The 18,481-nt window shown below is 61.2% G+C and overlaps 3 protein-coding genes across 3 annotated transcripts; 2 read left to right on the plus strand and 1 right to left on the minus strand.

Annotated features, from left to right (window-relative positions):
• Nucleotides 1-2,899: 2,899 nt before the first annotated feature.
• BXZ73DRAFT_56278 (polymerase III polypeptide H) lies at nucleotides 2,900-3,752 on the minus strand (the record flags this gene model as incomplete). Its single annotated transcript, XM_048021458.1, has 4 exons — nucleotides 2,900-3,257; nucleotides 3,313-3,375; nucleotides 3,422-3,514; nucleotides 3,541-3,752. The coding sequence occupies 4 exons, from the start codon at nucleotides 3,750-3,752 to the stop codon at nucleotides 2,900-2,902; spliced, it is 726 nt and encodes a 241-aa protein (XP_047871840.1).
• A 442-nt stretch (nucleotides 3,753-4,194) lies between these two features.
• BXZ73DRAFT_82330 (uncharacterized protein) lies at nucleotides 4,195-13,416 on the plus strand (the record flags this gene model as incomplete). The annotated part of the gene is made up of 29 exons (XM_048023683.1): nucleotides 4,195-4,232; nucleotides 4,305-4,372; nucleotides 4,396-4,752; nucleotides 4,808-4,940; nucleotides 5,115-5,300; nucleotides 5,365-5,895; nucleotides 5,957-6,076; nucleotides 6,271-6,363; nucleotides 6,415-6,484; nucleotides 6,856-6,952; nucleotides 7,439-7,644; nucleotides 7,757-7,886; nucleotides 8,110-8,242; nucleotides 8,280-8,348; nucleotides 8,392-8,467; nucleotides 8,536-8,589; nucleotides 9,127-9,228; nucleotides 9,433-9,462; nucleotides 9,908-9,953; nucleotides 10,147-10,193; nucleotides 10,245-10,352; nucleotides 10,484-10,556; nucleotides 10,585-10,680; nucleotides 10,739-11,118; nucleotides 11,151-11,560; nucleotides 12,005-12,357; nucleotides 12,402-12,785; nucleotides 13,002-13,102; nucleotides 13,135-13,416. The coding sequence occupies 29 exons, from the start codon at nucleotides 4,195-4,197 to the stop codon at nucleotides 13,414-13,416; spliced, it is 4,773 nt and encodes a 1,590-aa protein (XP_047871841.1).
• A 2,635-nt stretch (nucleotides 13,417-16,051) lies between these two features.
• Nucleotides 16,052-16,811, plus strand: BXZ73DRAFT_10037 (uncharacterized protein; the record flags this gene model as incomplete). The annotated part of the gene is made up of 2 exons (XM_048014557.1): nucleotides 16,052-16,165; nucleotides 16,221-16,811. Coding segments are annotated over 2 exons (705 nt in total), but the record flags the coding sequence as incomplete, so codon positions are not given.
• Between the last annotated feature and the right edge of the window lie 1,670 nt (nucleotides 16,812-18,481).

Here is an 18,481-nt window from a genome sequence, read left to right on the forward strand (position 1 = left end):
ACGTTCCTGGAGATCCGTGACATCAGAATGTTGCAACTCGGTGAGTCTACGACTTCACGTGCAACCCCATTAAGCGCTCACCATGACCGCAGCTGCCTTCGCGGCAGCGCACCGGATGCAAACGCTCGTCAGCGACCGTGGCCTCCGACGCGCAGACCTGCATTCTCAAGACGTCCTCACCCGGGAGTTCGAGTTCATACAGAACCATATCTGCCCCATCCGGGAACTCGTCGAGGACTCGGCGCCCAGGATCCGCGAGTGCGACGGCATCGCTGCGATCCAGCCGTTCGTCGCGCACGTGTTCTCCTCCTTCGAAACGCTCCTCAACATGATTGACTGGTCGCTGCCTGTATCACCGAACGACGTCTGCTACTGGTTCTGTGATATCCTGCGCGACACACTCAAATTCCACTCCCATTCCTCAGACGGCATCCGCGGTCTGGTCACACCGTCGCTCGTTGCGGCGATCGAGCACGCGTTCAGACAGCTCGTTGGAACGGAGGACTGGCGTCGCATGGACCCGCGGAGAATTTGGGTGGGCGAGTGCAAAAATCACCTCCTCGATCTCACGTCGAAGGTCCCGCCGTGCCGGACCCCTCCACCGGAGCCGTCGTCTTCCGCCGCAGGTCCTCAATCGGAGAAACAGAAAGACCAAGCTACGGACCCCGAGCTCGTATCCACCCTTCATTTGTGCGATTCCCGACGCTGACCCTGTCTCACAGGCCTGCGGATTCCTCCGTGGCGGTGGACGCTGCTGCCACTCCACACGAAATGTCCACGGCGCCCGACGCAGCGACCGGGACCCGACTGCTCGTCAGTATACTAAGAACGGTCGAACCCGCGAGCGCAGAGTCAGAATGGGACAAACTGTGGGAAAACGATGTGTTCCAGAAGATCAGTGACGCCGGAACGTTGCACCTCGGTGCGTCTACGACTCCACCTTCGACGCCGTCCAAGTCAGAGCGCTCACCGTGACCGCAGCTGCCTTCACAGTAGCCCACCGGATGCAAACACTCCTCAGCGACCGTGTTCTCCGACACACAGATCTGCTTTCTCAAGGCGTGCTCACCGAGGAGTTCGAGTTCATGTACAAGAATATCGACTCCATCTGGGAACTCGTCAAGTACTCGGTGCCCAGGATCCGCAAGTGCGACGGCATCGCTGTGATCCAGCCGATCATCGCGCACGCGCTCTCCTCCTTCGAAACACTCCTCAACACGAAAGTTGACTCGTCGTTGCCCGTATCACCGGACAACGCGTGCTCCCACTTCTTCTATATCCTGAACAACATACTCGAATTACACTCCCATCCCTCAGACGGTATCCGCCGTCTCGTCACACCGTCGCTCGTTGCAGCGATGGAGCACGCGTTCACACAGATCGTTGGAACGGACGACTGGAGTCGAGTGGAGGCGCACGGTTTCACGCCTGTGCGCAGGTGCCAAGATCTCCTCCTCGATCTTAGATCGAAGGTCCCGCCGTGCTCTCCGCCCGACGCGCTACCTTCCACTGGAGATCCTCAATCAGGGGACCACAGCAACCAAGCTGCGAAACGCGAGTTCGTATGATCCACCCTTCATTTGTGCGATTCCCGACGCTGACCCTGTCTCACAGGCCTGCGGATTCCTCCGTGGCGGTGGACGCTGCTGCCACTCCACACGAAATGTCCACGGCGCCCGACGCAGCGACCAGGGCCCAAATACTCATCAGCCTCCACAGAGCTGCTGAACCCGCAAAAGCAGACTCAGAATGGGCCAAATTGTGGAAAAACGATGCGTTCCAGAATATCCGTGACGCCGGAACGTTGCAACTCGGTGCGTCTGCGGTTTCACCTTCAACCCCGTCGAACTTTTCAGAGCGCTCACCATGACCACAGCTGCTTTCGCGGCAGCTCACCGGATCCAAATGCTCGTCAGCGATCGTTGCCTCCGACGCGCAGACCCGCCTTCTCAAGGCGTCCTCACCGAGGAGTTCAAGTTCATGTGGGGGCATATCGACCCCATCCGGGAACTCGTCGAGTACTCGGCGCCCAGGATCCGCGAGTGCGACGGCATCGCTACGATCCAGCCGTTCGTCGCGCACGCGTTCTCCTCCTTCGAAACGTTCCTCAACACGATTGACTGGTCGCTGCCTGTATCACCAGAGGATGCCTGCGGCTGGTTCCGGTGGATCTTGTACGACATGCTCCGATTCCACTCCGATTCCTCAGACGGCATTCGCTGTCTGGTCACACCATCCCTCGTTGCAGCGCTCGAGCGTGTGTTCATACAGCTCATTGGAACGGAGGATTGGCGTCACATGGAGCCGCAGGGTGGTTGGGTGGGCATGTGCAAAGATCGCCTCCTCGATCTCACGTCGAAGGTCCCGCCGTGCCGGGCCCCTCCACCGGCCGCGTCGTCTTCTGCGGCAGGTCCTCAATCAGAGAAACAGAACGACCAAGCTGCGGAACCGGAACCCGAGCTCGTATCCGTCCTTCAACTGTGCGATTCCTGACGCTGACCCCGTCTCACAGCCCTGCGGATTCCCCCGTGGAGGTGGACGCCGCTGCTACTCCACACGAAATGTCCGTGGCGCCCGACGCGGTTCCTGCCACTTTGCCGACCGTACCCACGGGTATACCGCGCGCACTGTTGAAGCGATGGCGTTTCGTGCGCAGGACTACTTGAGGACGTGAGGCGACTGGTCCCGGGCTTCATTCTTTCGCGCATGTCTGTATGGCGAGAACAGAGAATTTATTCAACGGAATGGCTTGTGATGGCAATCAGACGCGAAATATAATCCTCCAGCTCCGCTTCCTCTCAAGTTAGAAATGCTGGTCCTGGTTGAAGTGAACGAGATTAAAATACGTCATCGAAGGATACGAGCAAACAACAAGTACGCGGTCCGGTCTGATTACATGTCAGCCATCGTCCGTTGTTTCAACGCCAGCGTTCCTCCACTGGTCAAATCGCTGTTCGGACATCGGGCACTGGAACCAGAACCGGACATAAGCAGTTTTCCGTCGACAAGGGGAAGCAGCAAAGGCACTCACGGTGGTGGTGTACGGGGAACGGCGCACTTCATGAGCCCGTTGAATGCCCTCATGCGCCTCCGGCGGTCCAGGCTCATCGTCATGGAACCCGTCTGCCTCGACGCGCACCCGGAGGACATAGCCGGCGTCGATGTATATCCGGTCCGCCAGGGGTGAGCCGAGGGGCTCGTGAGACGAGGTTGTTTCCGATCCCGGCAGCCAGAAATGTGGTCGCTCTTTCGGGTCACTGGGTGACAAGCAAGGGTTTTCGGGGAAGACAGGACAGAGAGAGGAGCACGTACGAGGCGCAAGGTTCCGGAAGGCAGACAAGGGGAACGTAGATGTCGTCAAAGATGCGACAGTGACTGGGCGTGAATGAGCTTAAGGGCGCGAGAACAAGGCGGAATAGACGGACGTCGGACACCGTCCTCATCCGAGGACTTGATCTTGGCGAGGATGGCCTCGGTTCCGAAGGGACGGAAGACGCAGAGAAGGTAGTCGTAGCTCCACACAGTGCGAGACAGACTCACCGATCTTGGTACCACATCCATCCATCGCCGTACCGCACCTTGCCCTCCGCTACCCGGGCCGCGAGGTCGAAGACGCATATGTACAGGCCAACGCCGTGCAAGACGCGTCTCGCGTGAACCTCGTTCAGCTGATTGGTGATAGCTTGTTCTGGAGGTAGACAAACTGTGCCGGATGCACGGCGACTGCGTCCTGTCGGGTTCACGTTAGACATCGTCGGTTGCAAAGGAAGAGGCACGGACCTTGATTACGGAGAGCTGGAACACAGGAGGCGGGACTCGGTGTTCTTCTCGAAGCCCAGACGCTTGCAAGTACGAGACGGGTTGAGAGAGCGCGAGGCGGTGTATGTATATAGAGGGCGGGGAAGGTGAGCTCGCTCGACGCGTCGGAGTCGTCCTCCTCGCGTGCATGACGCAATCGAGCGCCTGCGGTGACGCTCTTTCGCCCTGCGCTTGGCGCTTGCTGATCAGCCTTGGCGCACCGCGCCGCCCCTCGACGCGTCAAGACCTCGCCCAACACACTCGCCTCTGCACGCCGTCGCGTCCCAGGGCGTACCTCGGTCGAGACAACCTGCGGGCCGCCATCCCCAGTGTCCCGACGCCTGGCACTTTCGACCTGTCGACCATCCACCCTCAGGCCTCAAGCTCAAGGCCTCCATGCTCCGCTCCCACATGCCTCTTTGGCTGTCACGTCCGTGAGTACTCGGGTGCTTTCCCTTTGCTCTCCGCCCTTCGCTCTTCTCTCTCAACGAACGTGCACAGATCAGTCGTCCGACGCCGGTCCCCACACCCTCGACGCACTCCCCGCCGCCAGACATCATCCCAGAACCCATCAGTGAGCGTGTGCAAACAAACTAGACGTGTACCGCTACCCCCAATGCCCGTCGTTGTCACCTGGCCCGGAGCGGGCGGTGGCCGATGCAGGTCGGAGCGTGCTTGCGACCGACCACTCGTACGTGCTCATCTACCTCTCGTCCTCCAAGCTCTTCTCCCAGCCAAGACTTCCCCCTTCCACTCTCACACCGCCCGCAACCCTTCGTCGGTGCCGTGCCGACGTCCGTCCTCCGCGCCACCCATGTCCTGCCATCGGTGGCGTTCGCACAAAAACGCGCCAGACGGCGCCGTCGCCGGTCAATCATCCGTACCTTGGTCTCGCCTACGTATCCCTGAACACGCCAGGGTGCCCGGTCTTAGTTGAATGTGACCCTGCCCGAAGTAGGTGCCCAACGTACACCCACCAAGATCCCACGCTCACATCTCGTGCAAACAGAGAATGTGCAACATACACTCGCGCTCGAGAGGGACCATTCGCTCCCGCAGAACGCGACGCACAACATTCTCACCGCCCTCCCGATCGGAACCCTGCCGTTCCTTTATAGCTCCAACTCGCTCGCTTCTGCAGGGTACGTGCACCCGGCCTGCTCGCAGTCGGTGCCAGCGCACTCAGTCTCACTCAGGCCTACGACCGGACGCTCCCTGCGCTCACGACGACGGTGCCGAGACTTCCTCACAGGGCCTCTTCTTGTCCGACAACGCCAGCTTTCACCAGCGGCCACTGATACGATGTATCACGTCAGGCTCTTCGACTTAATGGCCAAAGCCACCCACCACCACGTCGCACACCACCCGCTCGAGCGTCCCGTCAATTTCCAGCTTGGGCGAAAGCTCCCTGACGCACTCCCGGCACCCCTCCTCCGCAAACGCCTTCGGGAGCGCCAGCGGCGCTCCCTGTCCACCACGAGCCCCAGCACTGCCGGCGACGTGTCCGCGAGGGGTGCCGCAGCCGCATGCGGACCTCCCCCGCGTCGTGCAGCCCGGCACACACAGGACGAGCCGCCTCGTGCGCATGCGCAGCTGCCAGTACGCGTCGTCGAGCGACACGCGGACCTCTTCTAGCGCCGTCCACGCCGCGAGAGCCTCGGTCTGCGGAACAGCAGGCACCTGGCGATGCAGCTCCCGAAAACCCGCCCGGAACAACGTCACGCGTTTTCGTATGCTCTGCAGGGCCATTCGCACACGGGAACCGGCCGGGGTCGTTCGCAGCCCCACCGGCCCTGCCTGCGGGTTAGTACCACACGTCGTCGCACCACCAAACCCAAGCTCGCTCCAGCACGGAAGGGAGCTGCCGCCCGACGCAGAGCCGTACCTGGAGCTGCAACAGCCCCAGCCAACGCGGGTGACGCTGCCGCCGCCGCCGCCGCCGACGCACCAGTGCATAGAGTCGTCAAAGGTGTTCCCGTCGCACGCGCATGTGTCAGCGCATGTCGCCCGCGGGTCTTGGCGGGCGGAGACGCAGCATTTGCATGCCGTGCTCGTTCCCGCACGTTCCTGCAATATCCTCCCCATCGTTCACGCCCTGTGAGTGCTCGCCATTGTCATGACGAAAACTGCCGTCCACTAACCCTGCTCACTCACGAAGGAACATGCCCGCCCGCGCGTACCTTGACCTCGCCGGCTTTGCACAAACCACGTCCGCCGGCCGAGAAGTCGTTTGCTTCGACCGGCCTATCCAGACAGCTTCGAATGTCACCGCGGCGAGGTAGGCGTTCAACCCCCTCGACCGGACTTTGTCGCCGACGTCGCCCATCGCCCATCGTCGCCCTCCTCGGCACAATCATCTTCGTCCTCGTCCACACCAAAAACGCGCGCGGTCTATCGCCCGTCGGGCCTGACCATCTACATTACGACACATGGTGTCTCATTCGACGCCTTCCGCATATAGGTACTATACAGTACCTCGGCATCCTCCGCCGCTGCTAACGCTCGGCTGCAGTCCCTCGCACCGCAGTTGTTCTGTTTGTCCGGCCGCGCCCGCGGCCTACTGAGGTATGTATCTCTGCACACTACTGAGTTCATACACTCACACCACGTACCTAGACCCTCGCTACACGCCTGCGTTTCCGTTGCGGAGGGCTCGTCGATTGGCACGTCGACTGGGATGGTGTCTGTGAGAGTATTCTGAAGGCGTACGGGGAGGGGCATCGTGGGCAACGGGCTGAAGATCGCGAGCCCTGCACCACGGGCACTTACTGTGCCATGAGTCCCGCTTTGGCGTGATCAACAGTGCGTGCTCTGGATCACCTCTGGGGACCTGTAAAACCTCGCTGACGCTTCCCTGCAGGTACCACGGTGAGCACGGTACTTACGGACTCGGAACCTACGTACCGTATAGCGCGGAGGACGCGCCCAATTGATGGTACCACCCGCGTTCGCCATGCCGACCTTGCTCGTTCGACTCGAGGACCACTCCTCATCTGTCACTCAACGCGCTGTGGCGCCCAACTGATGGTATCGGCTGCGCCTCGCAATATCACCCAGCACACCGCGGCCATGTGGGCGATTCTCAAAATCGGCCTGAACACGGAATTTAATTCCGGTCATCATTCGACGCAAGCCGGTCTTGCCTACGTGCACAGTGAGTGGTTTCGCGCCGGAGTTCGCATCGCGCTAACACCACACCACATGTCCCTTGCCGCCGCACGACTCGCATGGCGTTGAAATCCGGGCGGCCCACCATGCGCGTCGCCGCCCAATGACACAGTGGAGACGTTACAATACGGTGTCTGGAGTTCCTCTGACACAATATATTTATGTGCAACGCTCTCGGGCGCGAGTGCGGCTGGAGGAAACGCCACGACTGCCTGCGGAAAATGGTTGTACCAGTCAGACGTGTACGCGCGAGGGCGTCGTCTCAAAGACTCCTGGTACCGAGGGTCTTGCAGATGAGGTGTAGGTACTTCAAGCTCGGGCTGCCGTCCGAACGCTTGACCCCGCCATCGGATACACACGACAAACGGAGCGGGTCCGGGTACATCTGCGCAAGAAGATCGAGGGGGAATTAGGTGAGCAACATTCTCTTCGTGCGCGCACTTGGCACGCACCGACGGTACGCACCGCGCAGCACACCTCACCGACGACCCGACGACCGAGATGCGCCGGACGTTGGAGCAGCTCGCGAAGCACTGCACCCTCGTCGAGCACCGGCTGCGCATCGTCGGCCGGCTGCACGGTACCAAGTTCGGCAACCTGAGCGACAATGCGACGAGCTTGAGCGAGCTCGTCGGCCTCCACCGGCCGTGGGACCGCGTCGACATGCGCTTCGAGCGCGTGAGTGTCGAGGAAGCGGAGGCGGCGAGGGCGAACTGCAAACTTGCGGCGCCAACGCCGTTTGTTGTGGCGCGGGGATCGCGGTCGGACGAGGGAGAGCGGCGGGACCCAGGTGTACGTCGTCGAGTTTGGGATGTGGGACCGGTGGACGTCTTGTATGGTGACCAAGTCGCAGCGCGAGATCACGTCGGAGGACGATGAGGAGGTGGGGCGCCCGTTGTGGAGGGATGCGTCGAGCGTCCGTATATAGGGTGACGAGGATCATTGGTCGCCGCCGTAGTCCCGGCGTGTTACCGCTACGTAGCAGAAGGTTGGAACTGAGATTGCACAGCTAATCGTCACTAACGTGAGATTAACTTTGAACGAGAAGGTGGATTGCGTACCTGGAGAAGGCCTGCGCCATGAACGCGTTGGTGCCTGCACCATCGGAGCTTTGAGACCGCCCTGGAGGGTAATATTGGCTAGCCGCGGCTGGTGTTGCCCACCGGGAGCTGTCACTGTGCATAAAAGGCGTCGGATGCCGCTCTCCCGCTGTCGTCCGCTCCTCCTCCGCCGCTGCCTTCACCGGCCCTCCTCTCGGAGAATCCGAGGCACTAGGGTGCGTGTTGATCCTGTCCACGAGTCGCACTAATCAGTAATCAACAATTATTGTCCCCGCCAGAACGAGGCGTAATCCACCCACCTGCACTGGCACGCGGATACTGGTACGTTTTATGATATGCTTTTCGTTCTCTGACGATCCTACAGTGCGATTGACAATGGCAACGCATCCGTGGTCACGCTTGCCGCCAGAGCGTCGTGGTTGCTCGTGTTCCGCTGGAAAGTGCGTGTTTGATTTTGTCTTGGAGTTGCTTCTGCTGATATCAACATCAATTCAGTCCATCGCGCTAGGAGAAAACAAAGTCTGCGGACCAGAATAATGCATCACGCGTGGCGATACGAGAGGTACGTACGGCTATGGTGCGCGCGTGCGCCCCGAGTGAGAGTCTCCGAAGCCGCGTCGATCTGCGTGAGGGATAGGTCTGGGAGAAGCTGTCGCCGCCCAACGGGCACCCTTGCGTGCATGTGTCGCGCAAACATCGGAGTGGACAAGTGGCGGATGGACTGCGATGAGTTGCATAGTCAGTGTACGTTTGCATAACGCTTACCTCCGGTCAGGACAATCCTTGTCGGGGGAGGACGCCCTCCCGCGGAAGGTTTTCGTCGGAAAGCGAGGCTTCAGGTCACCTGCTCGCGCTCCATGGTGTATCCTGGGATAGGATGCCCCTCGAGTAGCGCGAGCTCGCGTTCCAGGCCAAGGACGCCGCCTCGGCCTGCTTCTCCGGCCCGCTCGACTCGCCCGCGTGCCGTGCCGCGCCGCACCACGCCGCGCACGACACACTCGTCGTGGCCGCCTCATCCTAGATCTCTTCCCCGCAGAGCTAAAACTCGGCGCGACCATTATCGTATAGTACATACTTCACAACCATGACCCTAATGCAGGCTAACGAGCGCTCTGCGACGATACAACGTTCAGTGACACAAAAGGATGAGCGGGCTTACCGGCTGCTGATACCGCGGCAAAGAGACGTGCAAATTCTTCAGGTGGGTGCTTCCGTGCGGCGCGCGAAGAGAGGGATAGCGGGCATACTTGTGACCAGTTGTAGACACGAATGAAAACGGTTAGACGCCAGACCAACGCGGCCCCGACTGTCGAGCTCGAGCGCTCTAGCTCTCTCTCTCTCCGCGCGTCCATTACTAAGCACGCTCTCTCCCGTCTCTCCTCCCCTTATCTGTACCCCCGTCCAGTGTCAACCAAGCACTCCGCATGTTCAAAATGTGCGTTGGTGCTCGCCTGGTCACCGCCGCTTCGTCCAAATCCGTCCCCTGCGCTAAGAATGGTGCGTTGAGTCGTGTCACGGTGACGTCATCGTCGCCCCTCCCGCTGCTCGCCTCTCGCTGATCTCGTCCAGGATAGGTACCCACCCACCCACGATGGAGCAGATAGCGCCTCGAGACATGCAGGCGGCGTCCCGGCTCGTGTCCCAGACCTCAAGGCCTCAAGGCCTCACATCCGGCCGACGATGGCAAGCTGTAGGGCGTGCTCTCACTCCCTGCAACGCCGCTACCTCTTCGAGGCGCAGCACACACCATCTCAATTATGTTGTGCTCGGCCATGCCTCGCGGGCCGTCGGTGCGTCTGCGCCTGCCCGGCTGACTGACGCCGCCGCCCGCAGGCGGCACGCGCTGCTCGATCGAGTGAGACGGGGACCACTCTGCGCAGGCCGTGGTAAATGTCGCCGACTTCTCAATGAATGGGATGTTCACGAGTATGTGATCTCGCCGCGCCGCACTGCACCGCTCGCTGACGATGCCTTCCCGATCAGCTCTGACGATCTGAGTATGCAGGCCTCGTCTCTCCAGTGGAGACTTTCTCGAGTGTGTCACCAACGCAGACCGCGGGCTGCGTGCGCCTCCGCCTCAGTTTTTGCCGTGGTATATGCGCTCCCTGTCATCGCACAGGGGCCGAGATGCAGCGGATCACCTACCAGATCTGCGGCGTTCTTTCCGTGAGCACATCTGTTCTCACTGCCTCACCGCTCCCTGGCCACTGTCTGCAGCGCGTGCACGATCAAGGGATCATTCACCGCGACCTGAAGCCCGAGAAGATTGTCCTGAAGGACCAGTACCCGCTGGCGAAGACGATGGGTTCCCAGACAATCCCCAAGGTGAGCATTTATCGCGAGCCAAGGATGCTCGTCGCTAACACGCGTCCAGACGTTCTGCGGAACCTCGCGCTGGAAGTGGCCGTTTACGACACGTTCCCCATACAGGAAGGGTACTCGAATGTGGTCAACAGCTGGCCGTGATAGTCTTTGCCGTGTGCGTCTGTCCGAGCGCCGCGATCGACCCAACGCCGGCCGCGCGCGCTGGTCAGTCCCTATCCTCAGGCACATGCAGGGCACCCCGTCCGACGCAGACCTACCGAGCACATCATCACCATTACCCGCCAGGTGCAGTGGATGTTTCTGTACGAGTGGGACGTCAGCGAGCAGGGTGCGTGTCCGCTCTCTCTTCCTCTCCACGCGAGCTGACCTGGGCCCCGCACACATAGCCGAGCGGTTCATCCGCGCGCTCCTCGCGTCTTCCCCGAGCGAGCGCAAGTCGCTCGTGCTGAACCACCCTTGGCTCGCGACCTATGCGGAGCTCGAAGGCGCGCCCCAGCCGCTCCCCGCGACCCCGCCCGTGCTCCACACCGCATCGCTCCAGGCCCTCCCCTCCGCCCCCTCCATCGTGGACGGCGCGCGCGTGGCGGAGCCCGCACACACCTCGCCGCCCGCTGCCTGGCCGATGGGCCTGCGAAGGCCTCCCGGGACGGCGTCGCTGCTCCGCATGGACGGCGAGCGGGCCGCGGCGCGCCCGTGCATGTCCCTCGACGGCCTGAGCCTCATCCTCGCCGTGCACCCGCCCTCGCCGGAGCGCGCGGTGATCCCGGTGCGCGACTCCCACACCAACGACGGGGTCAGGGACGGCCACGCGCTGTCGAGCGCGCGGTCCGCCGCGAGCGAGGGGAGCCGGCGCGGCAGGCTCCAGCGGCGGTTGGAGGTGCTGTCGCGGGCGCGGCGGGCGGGAGAGGAGTTCCCGGGACCGTCGCAGGACATACATGGACGGGCGGTGGGGGCTCTGGGCGGGGGCCGGTGGAGGAGCCCGAGCCTCACGCGATGAAGGAGGCTACCCCAGCGCGAGAAAACGGAACGCTCAAAGACGACACACCCGTCCGGAAGGCGGCGGAGAAGCGCAAGTCACTGCCTGAGGAGAGTGACGATGAAGGAGATGGAGAAGCGGCGTCGATGCTACCGCAGACGCAGACGCGGGAGCAGGAGGACTCTGAAGGGGGGTCGAAGCGGCTGGGGACGGAGCTGTCGATATCTGTCGCGTAGGTGGAGGGCATGGAGTAGTCGCATCGGCGACGCCAAAAAGTGCTGTATGTGCACATTGTTGTCGTGCTTTCGTGCAGATGCTTTCGGTGTTCCGTCTTGTCGTACGCTATCGAATGCACATACGCATAAGTACATGTGCGGACGTTCTCCCAGATGCTCGCGGGAGTACAATATTTGGACGTGCTTTGGCCTTCGTCAGAAGCGATGCACGGTCTAGTCCCAGTTGTGCTGAAGGCCGACGCGTGCGCAGAAGGAGAGGGTGGGGCGACCGAGGATCATACATATGTAGCCTGTACCCGGTAGGGATCACCACGGGGGCAGGTGCCTCGGGTACGGGCGCGGGTCATCCAACCTGTGCACACACACACACGGTGGACCCTCGGGAACCCGTGGAGGTTCGCGCGCTCAACACCATAGCATTGCACAGTACTACTGTACAGCACCGCATGCATATATGCACCGCCGACTTGCACGGCCGCGAGCTATCTTGTGCCAACTACAAACTACGACGAGTCTACGCCCCACTCCTCCCGACGCGCAGGCCAGCAGGCCTGTCCGCGACCGTGTCGGTACCGGGGACCGCCCGGCGCGCACGAGCAGCGGCACGGCACATGGCTGCACCGCGCGTTCGCTATCGTCGTGGTGCATTCCGTCTACGCTGCGCTCTGGTGCCCCAAGCCGGAGGTGGGCCAGAGCGGGATCGGTCAAGGTCGCGGGCTTCACGTCGACGTCGACGCCCGTGTCCATACCCGGCACACGCCCGGAGGCTGTCGGGAGAAAGAGATCGCACGGCGTCAGTGACCGCAGGGCGAGAAAACAGAGCATGCGTACCTGCAGTTCGTAGCGCTCCACCCACCCGCTTCGTCGCCCCGGAACCTCGCGGCAGGGCGCGCCTGCTGGCATTTGTGACACGCGCGGCGAGCTGTGCCGCCCCCGTCGCTCAGGACCGTCCACCGGCGTGCGGGACGGTAGACGCGTATCAGGATCGACGTCGACGAGCGTCGGAGCGTCTTCGTGTCGTCGGCGGTGAAGGTGACGGGCGACATCCGGGAGTCGTCGAGGAGGGGGAAGCGTTCGCGCGCGACAGGCATACGCGCAGGTCCGCGTACATCAGCGCAACGCCCGCCGCCTCCGTGTGGTCGAGTACGCCCTCGCCGAGCAGCGTGAACGCGTCTTATAGCCCGTCCGCCGACTGCGAGGGGAGTCCATCTGGATCGTGTCGTGCGTTCTCTTGAGGTACTGCCAACTTGGGCGGAGGTCGAGCATCACGGGCTGGCGTGGAGAGAGCTTGGAGAAGATGCGCGCGAGGGAAAGCCGCACGCCTTCGGAGTGCGCGAGGGGCAGATAGGTAGGGAAAGATGGACCTGGAGGCGTCGAAGTCGAGGATGAGTCTGAGAAGCCTTTTGCCATAAGCTCGCAAGGGATTTTGGCGAATAGCTTGTGGACACTGCGGTCAACATTCATCGGGCAACTTTCAGCAGGTAAGAGAGGCCGTTACTGGCGTGCAGGGCGTAAGACGTTATGAGGGTGATCCCTCGGTGAGCACAGCGACATCTGCTAATGGTCTCAGGACTCACTCGAAACCGCCGAGGTGCTTGCGCTCGACCTCCTCCATGACCACCGATTCCCTGCGAGCCTTGCCGACGATCTTGGCGGGGACGTGGTGCTGCGCGCCGGCGAGTCGAACGAGCGTGCAGAGCGCGGCGAGGTCGGGTTCGCATGGACGAGCGGAACGCGTGCGCGAGAGGAGGACGGCGAAGCAAAGGAGGGTAAGACGGAGGGTGGGGACAAGACCGGCAGCGGGGTGATGGGGACGCCATGCCGCACCTGCGAGTCGGACGTGCCCGCGTGAGCGAACAGGGCCCGCGCGAGAGCGGAGGAGAGCAAGGTGGACGGGGGTCAAGCAGAGGTGGAGAGCACAAAACGGGGTGTACGCACAGGCTCCTACCCAGCCGTCGGTTCGAGTTACGTGTGCCCGACGCTGAGCGTGTCCCGCGCCTGGCGGCGCGGCAGCCGTGAGGGCTGGGGACTAGTAGAGTAGTTCTAATGGAGCTGTAAGCAATAATAGAAGCGGGCCGAGGCGGCTCGGCGCCACAAAGTCACGGGAACACACTCAACACCGGGCACACGTAACTCTCACCGACGGCTGGCTTCAAACATTGGTAAACAACGGAGCCCCGGCGCCGAAGCGCTGGCAACAACCAGAACGGGATGCACGGAATTGTCCGAGCACGAGAAATCCCGGAGACCTCTCTCATTTAATGACAGCCATTGCACGCTCACGTAGCCTGTCGCGTCGCGCAAGTCGCGCGCATACATTCAGTGAATTTGTACAATCCTCCCTGCGCTGCTGCCATGCCATCATCCGCACCTCTGCCACCTCGGGCTCCGAACTCCGCACCCACGACCCTTTTTGATGACCTTCTCGGGGGTGTTACAAGCGTGAAGGAACATCAACAACAGGGCCGAGAGGATGGAGGGACCTTCTTTAACGAGGTCGTCAAAGATTGGATGGCCAGGGTTGTCGAATTGATTGTGCACGAGTACAAACGAGATAAGCTGAGACAGAGAAACACGGTAGCTCACGAGCTGGCCGAGTATCCAGTGAAGTGTACTGGGGTCCAGGGGCAACGGGGCAGCAAGGTCACTCATAGCGGGAGAGCGAGACAGACGGCCATCGTCGGACGCGTTGCGCATACACCTCACGCGCATCGACGCGTCAACGCGCGACCGCGAATTCCGCTGCATTCCCAGGCATTTCTGCCTTCGGAACCTCCCGAGAATCCCGAATGGAGGGGATGCCAGCGCTTCGGCGCCGGGGCTCCGTTGTTTACCAATGTTTGAAGCCAGCCGTCGGTGAGAGTTACGTGCCCCGTGTGCTGAGTGTGTTCCCGTGACCTTGTGGCGTAGACCTGTCTGGCCCGGCCCCACCCGGTATTCTATTCCTTCCATTGCTACTTCATATCCCACATACTAATGCTTTCAGGCCCGAGAGGCCTGCCGCGCCGCCAGGCGCGGGACACGCTCAGCCTCGGGGCACGTAACTCGAACCGACGGCTGGGTAGGAGCCTGGTGTACGCACCGAGCTGGCGGTCGCCGTAACTCATCGCGACCCCAACATGATCTTATCTCCGAGTGGAGGACGTCCGGATGGATGCCACCCACACGCCGCAGAGGCGGGCGAAGCAGGAGGAGAGTGCGGCACCGGGCACCGGGCACCCGCGATTGGGTGCTCAGCCGAGACAGGGTGCGTGGCGGACGGCGCGAAGCGGGGGAGGCGGACGGACGAGCTTAAGGATGTCCTCGCATGTTGTGCATGTCGTGGGCGCCGCCAGGAGGGTGGGCGAAGGAGATGGCTGGCACCAGGTGCCGCTGGACGCCTGAACGGGGTGCGAAGCGTGAAACGAGACAGAGGAGGGAAAGGGAGAGGAAAATGGTGCGCACTGCTCGCGTTCCCGCTTGCCGCCCAATTCCCGCCAACCGACGCGCATCTCCACTGGCGTCTACATATCTCTGGTGCCGCAGGTCATGCATCTCGCGAGCATCATGAGGGGTAGAACTCTGCAGTGTCGAACGCGAAGACGGACGTGCAGGGCCATCCCGCACGCCCACGTTTGGCGAGTGTGGTGCACGAGCATGAGCCCAGCGTCGACTGTAGCCCTCTCCTTCGTCCGACCGCGGAACTGCCAGGTGGAGTTTGCGCGGTCAGCGGCGAGCGCATGCGTCTACTAACACGGGTAGGCTGCATCTTCTCTTCAGCTCACCTACCGCTCACTCCCCGTCCTGCTCCCCACCCACGTCCACTCTCACATCCCATCTCGTGAGATCCGGTGCTCAGGGAAGACTCCATCCCAGTCGCTTGACTCCACTATGCCGCCCTCGCCGACCGTCTCTGCCAAGCATTCACCCCGCACACCGGTACGGACAGACTTGAATCACCCAATGACGCGAACGACCAGCTGATACACTCACACTCAGACCTCGGCGCATTCGTCCATTCAACAAACCCCAGACACGGCTCGTCTCCCTGAAGATACGCCCTCCTCCGTGACGCTGCCAGTATGCCTATTTTTCTCTTTTCGGAAGCTAAAATTTGCTCACGCAGTTCGATCAGGCGAACGCAGCCCTTGACAAAGTCTGCATCCTGCTGAAGGAGATTCTTGACGAATTCAAGAAGGTATTGTGTGATCGTTTCCACGTCCCTCTCGTATGCTCACCATTGATCAGCGCCCGCAAGCGGCAGAAGAGGGGATTGTAACGGAACGTAACACTGGTGGTATTGAACCCGTGAGTATATCGTTCACTTTCTGCCAGATACTAGAGATCCATGGGGTGCGCAGACTCGTATCGAACCATCGCTAGCAGCAGGAGATAAAGAACTGCCGGATAGACACGACAATGTGATAGTACGTCCCGGATCTCACTCGTTTTCACTGTTGATACATGCTGAACACTCTGAACGATAGATCCCGCCAACATCGAAGAAGTACGAGCAGACGGAGATCGATGCGGCATGGAACGAGACGAGAAAGACGGTGGAGAAGTACAGCGACGAGCTCGTCGACCAGTGGAACAAGGAGATCGACGGCCTCTTGACCTTTGTATGTCTCTACCTTTGTGCCGAGTCGGCAGTGACCCTCACCCGCGACTACTCAGGACGGTCTGTTCTCCGCCGCTCTCACCGCATTCAACACCATCGCCTTCGCCATGCTCCAGCCTCAATCAAGCGATCAAACCAACGTGATCCTCACTCAGGTGTCTGCCCAGCTGAAGAGCTTTGCGCTCAATCCCTCATTCGTCAACTCTACCGCCTTGGCGTTCGGGGACATCGTGCCGACCCCGTTTCACCCCGAGACCTGGGCCGTATGGGTGAATGCGCTCTGGTTCACTAGTCTTACGTTCAGCATGTCGTCGGCGACGATCGGAATCATGGTGAAGCAATGGCTCAAAGAGTACAACACCGGATTGTACGGGTTCTCCGCACCAATCACACGACGTCGCATCTACCGGCTCTCGAACCTCAACAAGGCGCACATCCCTGCTATCATCTCGCTTGTGCCGCTTCTTCTCATCGTCGCCGTCATTCTGTTCTTCGCCGGCCTCCTCATCCTCCTCTTCCACTCCGACGTCCATGTCTTCTCCGCCACTGCGGTGTTCGTTGGGATGCTCCTGCTTTTCATCATCGTCACAACCATCGTCCCCTCGATCTATCCCTCGATGTGTTACTTTTCGCCTCAGTCCAGGGCCTTCCATCCTCTCTGGAGTGTCATTCTCAGTCGCTACTCGCCCGTTTATCGTTCAATAATACATGCCCTCCACTCTTTTTCTCACACTCGTTACTGGAGGTGCTCAGAGGACAGTGTCTGGGAGCACAGATGGAAGGCCCTCCGCGACTTTTTGTCCTCGAGAAGGCTTCTGGAGCCCCCTTCAATATGGAAAGGCGACGAGGAGGCCATTCTTTCACAAAGAGCAACCGATCTCGACGCCCAGACGGTCCACTGGGCGATGATCAGCTCTCAAAACGTCAGCATGGCGCACACGTCTGCGATCTGCCTATCCAGCGACCCACGGGTCGCAAAGTCGTATCGGGAATGGACCTTCGGACGCCTCTCGGCCCTATACGGGTCTGTGCTCCATTGGCCAGACTTTATGGTGAAGATGTTTACGATACCCCTCTTGAACGTGGCCGGCGGGTTCTCTTTTCAAGAAGTGCTCGAGGGCGGAGGAGACGAGGACACCAGCTTTCCTAGAACGCCCGCTTCATCAGAGTATAACAAGCCCGTGGCCCAACTGCTCTTCAGCATGCAAAGAACGGCTGAACCCGCGAGCGCAGACTCAGAATGGGACAGACTGTGGGAAAGCAATACGTTCCAGAATATCCGTGACGCCGGAACGTTGCAACTCGGTGCGTCTGCGACTTGACCTTCAACCCCGTCCAAGCCAGAGCGCTCACCGTGACCGCAGCTGCCTTCGCGGCAGCTCACCGGATCCAAACGCTCGTCAGCGACCGTGGCCTCCGACGCGCAGACCCGCCTTCTGAAGACGTCCTCACCTGGGAGTTCAAGTTCATGCGGAATCATATCGGCCCCATCCGGGAACTCGTCGAGGACTCGGCGCCCAGGATCCGCGAGTGCGACGGCATCACTGCGATCCAGCCGTTCGTCGCGCACGCGTTCTCCTCCTTCGAAAAGCTCCTCGACACAATTGACTGGTCGCTGCCTGTATCACCGAACGACACCTGCTTCTGGTTCGAGCTTACTCTGGAAGACATGCTCCAATTCCACTCCCATTCCTCAGACGGCATCCGCTATCTGGTCACACCATCCCTCGTTGCAGCGCTCGAGCGCGTGTTTATGCAGCTCATTGGAACGGAGGACTGGCGTCATATGGACCCGCGGAATTTGTGGGTGGAGACGTGCAAACATCGCCTCCTCGATCTCACGTCGAAGGTCCCGCCGTGCCGGGCCCCTCCACCGGACGCGTCGTCTTCCGCCTAGTGATCACCACGGGTGGTGGCCACCCGTGCGGGTTGGCGGGTCGGGTGCCACGGGTAAGGGTCCGGGTCGTGCTCGGCTGACCCGTGCACCCGCAGGGTGAACCCTCGGCGACCCGTGGTGACTCGTAGGCTCGGGGTGCATTATATGTGCAATAAATAGTATTGGATCAAGTCAGAAGAGGGCATATACGGATGGGGAACAAGGGCCGCATGCAATGCGCGCACGAAGCCCGCGTAACAAGCGTGAGCGCGAGCCAGACCCGGAAGTCCACTCACTCTTCGCCGTGGCTGACCTCGAGACGGTCTGCGGCGTGCGCGTGCGCCTGGAGGTGCTCGCGCTCCCGCTTGCGGACCACGGTGGCGGCGGACGCGCGCGAGCTGGAAGCGCGGGCACAGGCCGAGAGCGCGGTGGCCAGGATGC

This window comes from Epithele typhae, assembly GCF_022376455.1.
Source record: "Epithele typhae strain CBS 203.58 chromosome Unknown BXZ73scaffold_111, whole genome shotgun sequence".
In the NCBI taxonomy this organism is placed as follows: Eukaryota; Fungi; Basidiomycota; class Agaricomycetes; order Polyporales; family Epitheliaceae; genus Epithele; species Epithele typhae.